The sequence below is a fragment of the Bos taurus genome, chromosome 4 (genome assembly GCF_002263795.3).
Source record: "Bos taurus isolate L1 Dominette 01449 registration number 42190680 breed Hereford chromosome 4, ARS-UCD2.0, whole genome shotgun sequence".
In the NCBI taxonomy this organism is placed as follows: domain Eukaryota; kingdom Metazoa; phylum Chordata; class Mammalia; order Artiodactyla; family Bovidae; genus Bos; species Bos taurus.
The window spans coordinates 106383087-106399382 of record NC_037331.1 but is presented as its reverse complement, the minus strand read 5'-3'; the positions used below and the strand labels follow the sequence as shown (position 1 = coordinate 106399382).

General features: G+C 42.3%; 2 protein-coding genes across 2 annotated transcripts; one reads left to right on the top strand and one right to left on the bottom strand.

Moving 5' to 3' along the window:
• The first annotated feature begins 1018 nt into the window (after positions 1-1018).
• OR9A15 (olfactory receptor family 9 subfamily A member 15) lies at positions 1019-1988 on the top strand. The gene has a single exon (XM_015470782.3). The coding sequence runs from the start codon at positions 1047-1049 to the stop codon at positions 1986-1988; it is 942 nt and encodes a 313-aa protein (XP_015326268.3). The 5' UTR covers positions 1019-1046.
• An 11466-nt stretch (positions 1989-13454) lies between these two features.
• Positions 13455-14396, bottom strand: OR9A16 (olfactory receptor family 9 subfamily A member 16). The gene has a single exon (NM_001390756.1). The coding sequence runs from the start codon at positions 14394-14396 to the stop codon at positions 13455-13457; it is 942 nt and encodes a 313-aa protein (NP_001377685.1).
• Positions 14397-16296: the final 1900 nt, after the last annotated feature.

Here is a 16296-nt window from a genome sequence, read left to right as displayed (position 1 = left end):
TCCTTGTTTCATTTTTTATCACATGATGGATAAACTATTTTATATACTTGTTTATGGAATAGCTTTCTTTCTCTCCTTGAACATAAGCACCACACAGGGATTTTTAGTCTGCTGTGTTCACTGCAGCGTTTGTTTAATGTTAAGTGAAGAAGTGAAGTAAGAAATTGAATGTATGACATAATGTCAGATAGTAATAAGCGCTATGAAGAAAGCTAACTGTCAGGAATGAACAGGTCTTTCAGGTTTTGGGGAAGGTGAATGGAAAGAGTCCTCTGAGGAGATGAAATTAGCATGGTGGGATAGACAAAGTGGGGGGCAGACATCCAGGCAACCTGAGTACTGAGCACCTTGGACCTAAACTTGTGGAAGTCAGGTACCATCTTTCTTTCCTGTCAAGACTTTTGCGGGACGGGGAGGGGGGATGGTGTAAGAGAAGATTGAATCTGCAAAGGGAAATCATCTGAAGCTCCAGAGTTTCCATTTGGAATACTACCTGATTTGTAACATAGAGATCTTAAAATCTGGGGAAAGCAGAGATGGTGCTCTGGGACCCTCTGCCTCTCTTCTGCTGAACCCTAGGGGATCTCTGTAATACGCACCAGGGTGAAGGGTGGGATAAAATTCACTCTTTTGAACATTCTCTGGAATGTCACTATATCATCTGCTACAGGTAAGCTAAGAGAAAAGAACAAACCCTGGATCTAAGGGACTGACTCAGCATCATAACGGGCCAATTTTTAAGGTCTTAACCTGTGAAAATGCACATCTAGTGGGGAAAAAAGACAAGAGAGGTGTTCTTCACACAAGTGGAGAGGATGCTATCTTCATCCATTCCAGGCAGTGAACTTCAGATGGACCGGAGGTGACAACATTTAGATCTGACTTTGTGCAGAACATCCTCACAGGGGCACCTCACCTGGTCCCCAGATTGGAAATGGTTCCTCAAAATAGACTGTCCTTCTCTCTTGAGAGCAAGACCTTGTGGAACAGCGTTTCTTATCTTTTGATCTCTAGGTTTCCCAAGGAGCAGAAACAAGGACTGAAATATGAGCAATCACTCAAGTGCCACGGAATTCTGCCTTTTAGGGTTCCCTGGGTCCCAAGAACTACATCACATTCTTTTTGCTATATTCTTTCTCTTCTACTCAGTGACAATAATGGGGAACACCATCATCATTGTGATTATCTGTGTTGATAAACATCTACATTCCCCCATGTATTTCTTCCTTGGTCATCTCTCTGCCGTGGAAATGCTGGCAACATCTATAATCGTCCCCATGATGCTCTGGGGGCTGCTGCTCCCTGGGATGCAGACAGTGTCTCTGACTGCATGTGTCACCCAGCTCTTCCTGTACCTTGCTCTGGGGACCACAGAGTTTGCACTGTTAGGAGTGATGGCTGTGGACCGTTACGTGGCTGTCTGTAACCCTTTGAGGTACAATACCATTATGAACAGCCACACCTGCATCTCGGTGGTGACTGGGTCATGGGTGTTTGGGTTCCTTTCTGAAATCTGGCCAGTCTATGCCACATTTCAGTTTACCTTCTGCAAATCAAACATGTTAGACCATTTTTATTGTGACCGAGGTCAGTTGCTCAAACTTTCGTGTGGTGACACTCTTTTCACAGAGTTTGTTCTGTTTTTAATGGCTGTTTTCATTGTCATTGGTTCACTGGTTCCAACAATTGTCTCCTACATCTACATCACCTCCACCATCCTCAAGATGCCCACTGCCTCTGGCCGCAGGAAAGCCTTCTCTACGTGTGCCTCCCACCTCACCTTTGTTGTCATCGGCTATGGCAGCTGCTTGTTCCTCTATGTGAAACCCAAACAAACGCAGGCCGCTGAGTACAATAAGATAGTCTCCCTGTTGATTTTTGTTTTAACCCCTTTCCTGAGCCCTTTCATCTTCACTCTCCGGAATGACAAAGTCAAAGAGGCCCTTCGAGATGGAGTGAAACGCTGCGGTCAACTCCTCAAGGATTAACTCTTCTCTCAATTTAGATGGTATGATCTTGACTTTAGATGAGTCAGCTACCTAGAAAATGCTACCCTTACCATTGTCCCTATTCCAAAAATAAAATACAATGTACACCTCCTGATCAGGCCATGGAAGTAGAAGGAATGCAGAAATGATATCCAAGCTGTACTCACTAGAAACTCACAGTGTCTGCTTCTATTTGCTTCCCCTGTGAACTCAAGAAAGTATATTTGGAGGATGTGGGAAGACCTAGAAAAAAGAAAAGCATACATTTTCATAAATGTTCTATTGGACCCATACTGGTTTATAATTCATCTTGAAAATGTGTTTCCTGGGGGAGTAATGAAATGGGCGTGTGAGGGGTGAGACGGATGGATAATGAATTCAAAGGCAGAGATGTGCACTTTGTTCCTCATAAGCTCTTCCTAGTTCTTTTCCTATACTTTTGTGAAATTTCTTGACAAGATGGCTGTAAGTTTTAAAATATCCTGTTTCTATTTGTCTCTGTTTGTTTCATATTTTCCTGGACTCCTTGCTACCAATAAGTACACATGATATAGCCATTTTGCCACAGAATGAATCTAGAGGGGTGATATGGAGATGGGAATCCTTCTCACTTGGCAAATATTGGTGATGTGAAGATATGGAAATATTTTGGTCAGAAGGAGGAAAAACTTCCTTTTGCTACACTTCAGGGCATTGCTTTAGCCCTTCCCTTTTGAGGTGTACGTGCGGTAGAGACAGAGAAGAGTGAAATGACTACTTCTGGAGGGAGCATCTTGTGTTTCACTGTCCCTGAGCACAGCTCTTTCTGTTCTGACCTCTCCCAGACCCAGACTTCAGGCTGAAGAATGCATTTTGAGTCTTTGTTTTCAAATCCAAGTGTCCCTTTCATAGGTTTTCTCTGCAGGCCAACCATAACAAACGAGTACTACCCACTTCATTCCCAGTTCCTCAGCAATGTAGGGCATAGCTGTTTGGCAGGGTAATGATTGAAATTTCACATTGTTGGAGGAAGGGCTTTGGAGGTAGGAGTTTACTGAAAATGATGGCACTCAGTACCTCCTACCAGCTCTGAATTGAGAGGGGCAACTGAGCTGCCCAGCAGAGGCTGATGGGCTTCTTTATGTTTTCCAAGAGTACTGTGTGAGGATGCCTTTCTGTCGGTGGGCATAGGCAAGACCACTTTGCCTATTGAGTTACTTGTACTGAATAGGACCCCGAGAGAAGGTGGTGAGGGAGACCTTCAATCCAACCCATGCTCTGCTAGCAGCAAAGAGGCCCTGGTGGGACTGTGCTGGTTGAGAAAGGGTTGCAGACTCAAAGACAGGGACCCCTTCCTCTCAGGTTCATTTCACGAGGTCTCTTCTTCCTAGAGGAATCCCATTGTTCTAGTTCACTCACACAACAAGAGAACTTTTTTCTGATTTTCACAAAGCCTTGCACATCCTAGGCAGTATCCTTTGAGGTAAGTAGTATGATGTCCATTTCACAAATGAGAAAATAGGATAAGAGATTAAGTGCCTTGCCAAACATTACTCCGTCATCAACCGTATCATATTCATCAGGTTGGAAAAAAGTAAACCTCTGGGAATACTGAATTGATGTGAATTCTGGAGAATAGACTTTGATACATTTCTTATGAGAATATAAAACACTGTGGTCAAGGTAATTACAGAGTCTACTCATGGGCATCACCAGATGGTCAATACTAAAATCAGATTATGTTCTTCACAGGGGAGATGGAGAAGCTCTAAATAGTCAGCAAAAACAAGACCTGGAGCTGACTGTGCCTCAGAGCATGAGCTCCTTATTGCAAAATTCAGCCTTCAAATGAATAAGGTAGGGAAAACCACTAGACCATTCAGGTATGACCTAAATCAAATCCCTTATGATTATGCAGTGGAGGTGATGAATAGATTCAAGGGATTAAATCTGGTAGACAGAGTACCTGAAGAACTATGGATGGAGGTTTGTCACACTGTACAGGAGGCACTGACCAAAACCATCCCAAAGAATAAGAAATGTAAGAAGGCAAAGTGGTTGTCTGAGGAGGCCTTAGAAATAGCTGAAGAAAGAAGAGAAATGAAAGCAATAGAGAAAGGGAAAGATATATTCAACTGAATGCAGAATTCCAGAGAATGCAAGGAGAGACAAGAAGGTCTTCTTAAATGAACAATGCAAATAAAATAAAATAATGGAAAACAATAGAATGGAAAGACTAGAGACCTCTTCAAGAAAATTGGAGCTATCAAGGGTACATTTCTTATAAGAATGATCACAATAAAGCTGAAAAATGGTAAGGACCTACAGAAGCAGAAGAGATTAAGAAGAGGTGGCAAGAATACACAGAAGAACTGTATAAAAGAGGTCTTAATGACTTAGATAACCATAATGGTGTGGTCACTCATCTAGAGCCAGACATCCTGGAGTGTGAAGTGAAGTGGAACTTAGGAAGTATTAGTTTGAACAAAGTTCAGTTCAGTTGTTTCTCAGTTGTGTCCGACTTTTGCGACCCTATGGACTGTAGCATACCAGGTTCCCTGTCCATTGCCAACTGCCAGAATTTACTTAAACTCAGCTCCATTGAGTCAGTGATTCCATCTAACCATCTCATGCTCTGTCGTCCCCTTCTCCTCCTGCCTTCAATCTTTCCCAGCACCAGGGTCTTTTCAAATGAGCCAGTTCTTCGCATCAGATGGCCAAAGTATTGGAGTTTTAGTTTCAGCATCAGTCTTTCCAATGAATATTCAGGACTGATTTCCTTTAGGATGGACTGGTTAGTAGAATAGATGCAATTATTACCCCAAGGGTCAGAACTTTATCCACTAAAGAAATAATAGAAAAAATAGTCCTTCCTCGACTGCCACAAATGACTTTCATTCCACCCTTGCTTCCCTCTTTCTCTCTCTTTTTCAGCAGTCTGAGAGATGGTTTAAAACATAGACTAGATTGGGTCTGTTCTCTGATTAAAAGCTTCTCTGTTTCTTATGGTCAAAACCCCAAGTCTTATAAAGCCCTGCAAGATTCTTAGAAATGCTTTTTTATAATGTCATCTGGTAGTACTCAACCTTCATCCTATGCTTCTAGAAATGTTGACATTCTTTCAGTTCTTCAAGGGCAATGTTACGTGCTACTCCACTTCTTAGAGTGTCTATCCCATCTCTTATCCAGCTTTGCCAAGTTAGAGTCAAATACCACTTAATTATCACCCTCTTGTAGATACTTTCATACCCCAAAGTCATGTTCAGGCTCCCTGCCAAGTCCTCTCCAAATACCCTTGTAGTAGATGGCTGTGATCATTGTCCAGATCTGCTTCAGGACTAAGGCACTCATTCCCCAAGCCCAAAGCCAGGACTGTCCCCAGTAATTGCCCTTAATTTGCCATCCCCAGTGGCTCAACAGTAAAAGAACCCATCTGCAATGCAGGAGATGCAAGGATACGGGTTCAGTCCCTGGGTCAGGAAGATCCCCTGGAGGAGGAACTGGTAATCCACTCCAGTATTCTTTCTGGGAAAATCCCATGGACGAGGAGCCTGGTGGGCTAGGGTCCATAGGGTTGCAAAAGAGTCAGACACAGCTGAGTGCCTGAAACAGGCTTAGACTGAGCAACTCAAACTGTAAAACTAAGGAAGGTGGAATCAGTGGCTGCTGACCCAGGAGTGCAAATGCCCAGCCCCTGTGTTTCAGGTAGGGACACAACTCAGGACACATCGAAAGAGCTGTCCTAAGTTGAGAACTCCCTGGGGGATTGAAGCCTTTGTTGCTACACTACTCAGCTTCCTCTCTGCCAAATATCTCCTCCCTCACACCGGTACAGGGAGTGTTCCAAGAGCGTATTCAGACCTAAGGCAAACTAATAGTTTGTTTCTCAAATGATTCTCTGCAATAACAGATGCATGTATTTGTCTAAGAGTGTGTGTGTTTATTTATTATGTAATGTAATACTTTGGCCACCTGATGCGAAGAACTGACTCACTGGAAAAGACACTGATGCTGGGAAAGATTGAAGGTGGGAGGAGAAGGGGATGACAGAGGATGAGATGGTTGGATGGCATCACCGACTCAATGGACATGAGTTTGAGCAAGCTCCGAGTGCTAGTGATGGACAGGGAAGCCTGGCGTGCTGAAGTCCATGGGGTCACAGAGTTGGACACGACTGAGCGACTGAACTGAACTGAACTGAATATACTCTATCAGAGAAGAGACCCTGTCTACTATGTTCACTGATACATTTTTAGCACATTGTCTGAAAAATAACTGTTATTTTAATAACAGTATTGTTAAATTTCCAGTCTTCAATTTGAAACAAGCTGAACTATTTTCAGTGTTTTTCAAACAATTTAAATTTGTCTTTAGTGAACTCAGCTTATAAGTGAAATTTATGTTCATATAAAATAAAATTTTGTTTTGTGCTTTTAATTTTACATATTTCTTACACCTAAAATTTCACCGTTACATAGTTAAATTTAACCATTTTCAATATGCAGGGATGTGTGCTTTCTTTAGAAAAGCCTATTCTTTTCATAGTAATTTAAAAAGAAATGGATAAAACGGAACAAAGCCTCAGAGAAATATGGGACTCCATTAAGCGCACCTGACACGTGAGTGACAGCACCAGAATAGAAGAACTGCAAAGGAGAGGAATACTTGCTTATGGAAGTGATAGCTGAAAGCTTCCAAAGTCAATGAAAATCATTATTTTATAAATCCAAGAAGGATAAATCCAAAGAGACCCATACACAAGCACATAACAGTAAAATCTTCAAGAGACAAAAGACAAAAATCTTCAAAGCAGCAAGAGCAAAACCACATTGTATGTGTAAAAGATCCAGTTAAGATTAATACTGACTTCTCATCAGAACAAATAAGACTAGACTGCTATGGGATCATGTATTTAAAGTGCTGAAAGAAAAAAATATGGTCAGTCATGGTTCTTATAGCCAGCAAAACAGTCTCCCAAAAGTGAAGGCAAAAGAGATCAACTAAGACAAAAAAAATTTTTGCTAGCATTACTCACCCCATTTCCTTACAAAAAATACTAAAGGAAATTCTTTTGACTAAAAGCAAATGACCGAAGTTGGTAATTAGAATCTATGCAATGTAGAAAAAGCACATAAACCTAATTTGGTAATTGTAATATAAAAGTCAGTATGAATGCATATTTTCCCCCTGAACTTCAATCTGCTGATTAAAAAATTACTATAAAAACAGAAACTGTATAAATGTATACTAAATGGATAACAGATATAAATGTAATATATTTGCCAATGATGGCACAAAGGAAATGAATAGAAGAAAAGCTGTTTCAGAATAAGCAAATGACACCAAATGTCAACTGAAGTCTGAGGCACAAATGAAGAGAACCAGAAAGGGTAAACAAGGTTCATATAACGAATGTTAAAAATATACCCTTACTCCTTTTCACCCAGCTTCTTTAAAAAATATATAAAGTAATAACTATAACAATATACATTAAGTTTATGACTATAGAGACATAATATGTATTAATGCAATAGCAGCACAGAAGAGGGGGATGGGAACAGAGCTATATAGAAGTAATGTTTCTATATCTAACTGGCATTGTGAGTATAAATCTGAACTCAGTTATAAGTTAAAATGTATATATTAAGGCCCAGAGGACTTACCACACAATGTGACTTAAAAATTGAAAAAAATTAATAAAAAATTTATAATATCATATTAGAAAATATTCACCTGATGCCAAAGTAATATAACTATGCTTCACATGTTAAAGATGTAGTGGAAAAGGTAGGTAACAGGAATAGACAAGAGAGGAATTTCAGTAAAGAGATAAAAATATGAAAGAATCAAATGAAAATATTAAATTTAAAAAGCATTGCATGCGGGATGGAGAATTCCTTCTATGGGCTTATCAAAAAATTCAACAAAGCTGAAGAAAATCTCAATTTGAAAATATGTCATGGTATATTCACTGTACACTGGTTTACTAATTTTCCTGTTGTTGTTCAGTCACTCAGTCGTGTTTGACTCTCAGTGACCCCATGGGCTGCAGCATCCCAGGCTCCCCTGTCCTCCACTATCTCCTGGAGTTTGCTCAAATTCATGTCCATTGACTTGGTGATGCCATACAGCCATCTCATCCTCGGCAGCACCTTTTCCTTTTGCCTTCAGTCTTTCCCAGCATCAGGGTTCTGCCACCAAGTTGGTTCTTCAGATCAGGTGGCCAAAGTATTGGAGCTTCAGCATCAGTCCTTCCAATGAATATTAAGCATAGATTTCCTGTAGGATTGACTTGTTTGATCTCCTTGTGGTCCAAAGAATTCTCAAGAGTCTCCTTCAGCACCACAGTTTGAAAGCATCAATTCTTTGGTGCTCAGCCTTCCTTATGGTCCAAATCTCACATTCATACATGACTACTGGAAAAACTATAGCTTTGAACAGACAGATGTGACTAGATGGCAAAGTGATGTCTCTGCTTTTTAATACACTGTCTAGGTTTGTCATAGCTTTCCTTCCAAAGGGCAAGCATCTTTTAATTTCATGGTTGCAGTCACCATCTGCAGTGATTTTGGAGCCCAAGAAAAGAAAACCTGTCATTGCTTCTGCATTTTCCCCTTCTATTTGCCATGAAGTGATGGGACTGTATGCCATTATCTTAGTTTTTTGAATGCTGGGTATCAAGCCAGCTTTTTCACTCTCCACTTTTACCCTCAACAAGAGACTTTTTACTGCCTCTTCATGCTCTGCCATTAGAGTGGTATCATTCACACAACTGAGGTTGTTGATATTTCTCCTGGAAATCTTGATTCTAGCCTGTGATTCATCTATGTACTCTATGATTCGCAATGTACTCTGCATATGGGCTACTCTGGGGGCTCAGTGGTAAAGAATCTACCTGCAATGCAGGAGCTGCAGAAGACACAGTTTCAATCCCTGGGTTGGAAAATCCCCTGGAGGATGGCATGGCAACCTACTGTAGTATTCTTGCCTGGAGAATCCCATGACAGAAGAGCCTGGTAGGCTACAGTCCATAGGGTTGCAAAGAGTCAGACATGACTGAAGCAAATTAGCATGCATGCACAGCCCTCTGCATATAAGTTAAATAAGCAAGGTGACTTCGGGGAGAGAGCTCCGCCTGTGGCAAAGGTCATGAGGAAGGAGGCTCGGCATACGCAAAGGCGGGATCGAGCCTCAGGAATCCCCCTGGAAATTCTTGAGCATCTACCCCCAAAACCAGAGTCTGCCTACTTTCTGCTTTGTGCTTTCACCTACACCTCTGACTTTACGGGGGGCTGTCCCCCACTACCTCTCTCTGAAAAAAGAGTTAGCTTACAGCTCCAGTTAATAATTTCTGGGTGTGACAGTGTTTCAACCTACAAACTCCTTTGGAAGTCCTCTAGCCTGCCTGAATAGGTTTTTCCGGCCACATGTGATTGTTCAGAGCCTCCCAACTGTGAGAGGCAGGAGATGTTCTAAACTGTTTAAACACAGATTCCTTTGAGTAGTTAAAAGATTGATTAGAAATTGTATTGGTGAAGGGTTTTTTACTTATTGGGCCAATGTTTGCTGCTAAGTCTCCATACCCCTTACCTACTGTGTCCTTGGCAGTGTATTGATTGATATAATTGGTGTATAGAAATGTAAGTAGTAGCCTCAATGTTTGTAACCTTGGACCCTTGAGTTAATTCTTTTCTTGATTGAGCCCACCTCACCTTTGCCCTATAGGAATGCAGCTTTGTCCAATGCTTTTTTGGAGGCTGGTGGCTGACTTTGGAATAATCACCTTTAGAGAAAAAAAAGTTCCTTAAAATGTTAACAGGCCTCCGGGCCAGAAGATGATGTAAATCACCTGAGCTTTTGCATATGATAAGTTTGAAAGCCTGGCTTCGATTAGAACCAGGAACTGCTGTCCTTGCATGACTCCACCCCTTCCCCCATTATCCTCTACGCACAACTTAAGGTATAAAAACTACTTTGGAAAATAAAGTGCGGGCCTTGTTCACTGAAACTTGGTCTCCCCATGTCACTCTCTCTCTCAAATTCTGGAGTCTCCATCTGGAGCGCGGAACCCGCCATGCTTGCTAATTATGCCTGGGCTTCTAAGATCCGACCGGGGGGGCCTCAGTGTCTCCTCTCCTTCGGGAGAACGGAAGGACGCCTGCAGCCTACATAAGTGGTGCAAACTTCTTGTCTTGAAGTTTTATTGGTCTCCCGCGTAAACCAAGCTACTCAGCCTCTTTTCTTCACTGAATTTTCCTACTGAGCTATCCTTATTTCAGCTGCTTTTCTCCACTGAATTTCCTCACTGAGCTATCCTCATTCTATTACTCTTTATATCCTTAACTAACGTTTAATTAAGCAATTGTTTCCTGATCCTCGCCTATGCCGTCTCTCCTTCGAATACCCTGGATCAGCCGGGGCTGGACCCCGGCAGGTGACAATATACAGTTTTGTCATATTCCTTTCCCAGTTTTGAACCAGTCAGTTGTTCCATGTCCAGTTCTAACTGTTGCTTCTTGACTTTGCATACAGGTTTCTCAGGAGACAGGTCAGATGGCCTGGTAGTTCATCTCTTTAAGAATTTTCAACAGTTTCTTGTGATATACACAGTCAAAGGCTTTATCATAGTCAATGAAGCAGAAGTAGATGTTTATTCTGGGATTTCCTTGCTCTATCCATGATCCAGTGAATCAAGTTGGCAACTTGATCTCTGGTTCCTCTGCCTTTTCTAAACTGAGCTTGTGCATCTGGGACTTCTCAGTTCACATACTTCTGAAGCCTAGCTTGAAGGATTTTCAGCTTAACTTTGCTAGCATGTAAAATGAGTGCAATTGTACTGTAACTTGAACATTCTTTGGCATTGCCCATCTTTGGGATTGTAAGGAAAACTGACTTTCCAGTTCTGTGGCCACTGCTGAGTTTTCCAAATTTGCTGACATATTGAGGGCAGCACTTTAATGGCATTATCTTTTAGGACTTTAAATAGCTCAACTGGAATTCCATAACCTTCATTAACTTTGTTCATACTAATACTTCCTAAGTTCCACTTCACTTCACACTCCAGGATGTCTGGCTCTAGATGAGTGACCACACCATTATGGTTATCCATGTCATTAAGACCTTTTTTATACAGTTCTTCTGTTTATTCTTGCCACCTCTTCTTAATCTCTTCTGCCTCTGTTAGGTCCTTACCATTTTTCACCTTTATTGTGCTCATTCTTATAAGAAATGTACCCTTGATAGCTCCAATTTTCTTGAAGAGGTCTCTAGTTTTTCCCATTCTATTGTTGTCCTCTATTTCTTTGCATTGTTCATTTAAGGAGACCTTCTTGTCTCTCCTTGCATTCTCTGGAATTCTGCATTCAGTTGAATATATCTTTCCCTTTCTCTATTGCTTTCACTTCTCTTCTTTCTTCAGCTATTTCTAAGGCCTCCTCAGACAACCACTTTGCCTTCTTACATTTCTTATTCTTTGGGATGGTTTTGGTCAGTGCCTCCTGTACAGTGTGACAAACCTCCATCCATAGTTCCTCAGGTACTCTGTCTACCAGATTTAATCCCCTGAATCTATTCATCACCTCCACTGCATAATCATAAGGGATTTGATTTAGGTCATACCTGAATGGTCTAGTGGTTTTCCCTACCTTATTCATTTGAAGGCTGAATTTTGCAATAAGGAGCTCATGCTCTGAGGCACAGTCAGCTCCAGGTCTTGTTTTTGCTGACTGTTTAGAGCTTCTCCATCTCCCCTGTGAAGAACATAATCTGATTTTAGTATTGACCATCTGGTGATGCCCATGAGTAGACTCTGTAATTACCTTGACCACAGTGTTTTATATTCTCATAAGAAATGTATCAAAGTCTATTCTCCAGAATTCACATCAATTCAGTATTCTCAGAGGTTTACTCTTTTCCAACCTGATGAATATGACATGGCTGATGACGGAGTAATGTTTGGCAAGGCACTTAATCTCTTATCCTCACTATTTTCTCATTTGTGAAACGGACATCATACTACTTACCTCAAAGGATACTGCCTAGGATGTGCAAGGCTTTGTGAAAATCAGAAAAAGGTCCTCTTGTTGTGTGAGTGAACTAGAACAATGGGATTCCTCTAGGAAGAAGAGACCTCATGAAATGAACCTGAGAGGAAGGGGTCCCTGTCTTTGAGTCTGCAACCCTTTCTCAACCAGCACAGTCCCACCAGGGCCTCTTTGCTGCTAGCAGAGCATGGGTTGGATTGAAGGTCTCCCTCACCACCTTCTCTCGGGGTCCTATTCAGTACAAGTAACTCAATAGGCAAAGTGGTCTTGCCTATGCCCACCGACAGAAAGGCATCCTCACACAGTACTCTTGGAAAACATAAGGAAGCCCATCAGCCTCTGCTGAGCAGCTCAGTTGCCCCTCTCAATTCAGAGCTGGTAGGAGGTACTGAGTGCCATCATTTTCAGTAAACTCCTACCTCCAAAGCCCTTCCTCCAACAATGTGAAATTTCAATCATTACCCTGACAAACAGCCATGCCCTGCAATAGCTGAGGAACTGGGAATGAAGTGGGTAGTGACTCATTTGTTATGGTCGGCCCGCAGCGAAAACCTGTGAAAGGGACACTTGGATTTGAAAACAAAGACTCAAAATGCATTCTTCAGCCTGAAGTCTGGGTCTGGGAGAGGTCAGAACAGAAAGAGCTGTGCTCAGGGACAGTGAAACACAAGATGCTCCCTCCAGAAGTAGTCATTTCACTCTTCTCTGTCTCTACCACACGTACACCTCAAAAGGGAGGGGCTAAAGCAATGCCCTGAAGTGTAGCAAAAGGAAGTTTTTCCTCCTTCTGACCAAAATATTTCCATATCTTCACATCACCAATATTTGCCAAGTGAGAAGGATTCCCATCTCCATATCACCCCTCTAGATTCATTCTGTGGCAAAATGGCTATATCATGTGTACTTATTGGTAGCAAGGAGTCCAGGAAAATATGAAACAAACAGAGACAAATAGAAACAGGATATTTTAAAACTTACAGCCATCTTGTCAAGAAATTTCACAAAAGTATAGGAAAAGAACTAGGAAGAGCTTATGAGGAACAAAGTGCACATCTCTGCCTTTGAATTCACTATCCATCCGTCTCACCCCTCACACGCCCATTTCATTACTCCCCCAGGAAACACATTTTCAAGATGAATTATAAACCAGTATGGGTCCAATAGAACATTTATGAAAATGTATGCTTTTCTTTTTTCTAGGTCTTCCCACATCCTCCAAATATACTTTCTTGAGTTCACAGGGGAAGCAAATAGAAGCAAACACTGTGAGTTTCTAGTGAGTAGAGCCCAGATCACATTTTTACATGCCTTGTCTACTTCTAGAACCTGATCAGGAGTTGTAGATTCTATTTTATTTTTGTAATGGAGACAATGTAAGAGTAGCATTTTCTAGATAACTGACTCATCTAAAGTCAAGATCATACCATCTAAATTGAGAGAAGAGTTAATCCTTGAGGAGTTGACAGCAGCGTTTCACTCCATCTCGAAGGGCCTCTTTGACTTTGTCATTCCGGAGAGTGAAGATGAAGGGGTTCAGCAAAGGAGTTAACACAATAATCAACAGGGAGACTATCTTATTGTACTCAGCTGCCTGCGTTTGCTTGGGTTTCACATAGAGGAACAAGCAGCTGCCATAGCCGATGACAACAAAGGTGAGGTGGGAGGCACACGTAGAGAAGGCTTTCCTGCGGCCGGAGGCAGTAGGGATCTTGAGGATGGTGGAGGTGATGTAGATGTAGGAGACAATTGTTGGAACCAGTGAACCAACGACAATGAAAACAGCCATTAAAAACAGAACAAACTCTGTGAAAAGAGTGTCACCACACGATAGTTTGAGCAACTGACCTCGGTCACAATAAAAATGGTCTAACACGTTTGATTTGCGGAAGGTAAACTGAAATGTGGCATAGACTGGCCAGATTTCACAAAGGAACCCAAACACCCATGACCCAATCACCACCGAGATGCAGGTGTGGCTGTTCATAATGGTATTGTACCTCAAAGGGTTACAGACAGCCACGTAACGGTCCACAGCCATCACTCCTAACAGTGCAAACTCTGTAGTCCCCAGAGCAAGGTACAGGAAGAGCTGGGTGACACATGCAGTCAGAGATACTGTCTGCATCTCATGGAGCAGCAGCCCCCAGAGCATCATGGGGACGATTATAGATGTTGCCAGCATTTCCACGGCAGAGAGATGACCAAGGAAGAAATACATGGGGGAATGTAGATGTTTATCAACACAGATAATCACAATGATGATGGTGTTCCCCATTATTGTCACTGAGTAGAAGAGAAAGAATATAGCAAAAAGAATGTGATGTAGTTCTTGGGACCCAGGGAACCCTAAAAGGCAGAATTCCATGGCACTTGAGTGATTGCTCATATTTCAGTCCTTGTTTCTGCTCCTTGGGAAACCTAGAGATCAAAAGAAAAGAAACCTGCTCCACAGGTCTTGCTCACAAGAGAGAAGGACAGCCTAGAATGAGGAACCATTTCCAACCTGGGAACCAGGTGAAGTGCCCCTATAAGGATGCTCTGCACAAAGTCAGATCTAAATGTTGTCACCTCCGGTCCATCTGAAGTTCACTGCCTGGAATGGATGAAGATAGCATCCTCTCCACTTGTGTGAAGAACACCTCTCTTGTCTTTTTTCCCCACTAGATGTGCATTTTCACAGGTTAAGACCTTAAAAATTGGCCCGTTATGATGCTGAGTCAGTCCCTTAGATCCAGGGTTTGTTCTTTTCTCTTAGCTTACCTGTAGCAGATGATATAGTGACATTCCAGAGGATGTTCAAAAGAGTGAATTTTATCCCACCCTTCACCCTGGTGCGTATTACAGAGATCCCCTAGGGTTCCGCAGAAGAGAGGCAGAGGGTCCCAGAGCACCATCTCTGCTTTCCCCAGATTTTAAGATCTCTGTGTTACAAATCGGGTAGTATTCCAAATGAAAACTCTGGAGCTTCAGATGATTTCCCTTTGCAGATTCAATCTTCTCTTACACCATCCCCCCTCCCCATCCCGCAAAAGTCTTGCCAGGAAAGAAAGATGGTACCTGACTTCCACAAGTTTAGGTCCAAGGTGCTCAGTACTCAGGTTGCCTGGATGTCTGCCCCCCACTTTGTCTATCCCACCATGCTAATTTCATCTCCTCAGAGGACTCTTTCCATTCACCTTCCCCAAAACCTGTTCATTCCTGACAGTTAGCTTTCTTCATAGTGCTTATTACTATCTGACATTATGTCATACATTCAATTTCTTACTTCACTTCTTCATTTAACATTAAACAAACGCTGCAGTGAACACAGCAGACTAAAAATCGCTGTGTGGTGCTTATGTTCAAGGAGAGAAAGGAAGCTATTCCATAAACAAGTATATAAAATAGTTCATCCATCATGCGATAAAAAATGAAACGAGGAAGCAGGAGCGGAAATTCATTTATTTTGTTGAACTATGATACTGGAATGTAAACTCCAAAGAGGCAAGAAATGTCCTCTGTATATATTATAGATCAGATCAGATCAGATCAGTCGCTCAGTCGTGTCTGACTCTTTGTGACCCCCATGAATCGCAGCACTCCAGGCCTCCCTGTCCATCACCAACTCCCGGAGTTCACTGAGACTCATGCCCATATATTATAGACACATATATATATATATAAACATTCTGGAGCCAAATAAATGCTGAAAAATTTGACGAATGATGAGTGAATGGGCACAGTCTTTATGACTGAATACCACATGGTCCTGGCCAGGGTAGTAAGGCCGCAGCTCTGAGATCCTACTGTGCTCGGATTGCCTTTGTTCTTCACATTACCTTTTTCCCTTCCTCTCATCCCCTCCTGAGACTTTCCCAATACCTCTGGAAATCTTTCACTGATGGGAATCCAGGCTTCAAAGACAGAACCATTGGGAGATCTCAGGGGTCTGCTTCTCCCCAGTTTTCCGTAACCTCCACTAGATGAAGAAACACGAGAGAGGCGCCTGCTGATCGACATCAGGAGCTGCGCCTGCAGGAGCACCGGGTCAGAGAAGAACTGCCTCTGCTCTCTGCTCTGCAGCTGCTCCCCGGCCCAGCCTCCAGACTCTCGGCGTCCTCCTCTAGAAGGCAGCCAAGCCAGAACTCCCCATCCTCATTCTCTCCCACACTTTCCTTTGTACAGGGGAACCCTGAGAAGATACTCACCTTAATGCACGTGCTCTCTGGGGCTTGGGCAGGCCTACTCCTGTCTGGCTACTGCTGAGCTGAACACAGGGTCAGAGCTTCTTGGTGCTGCTTCCATGC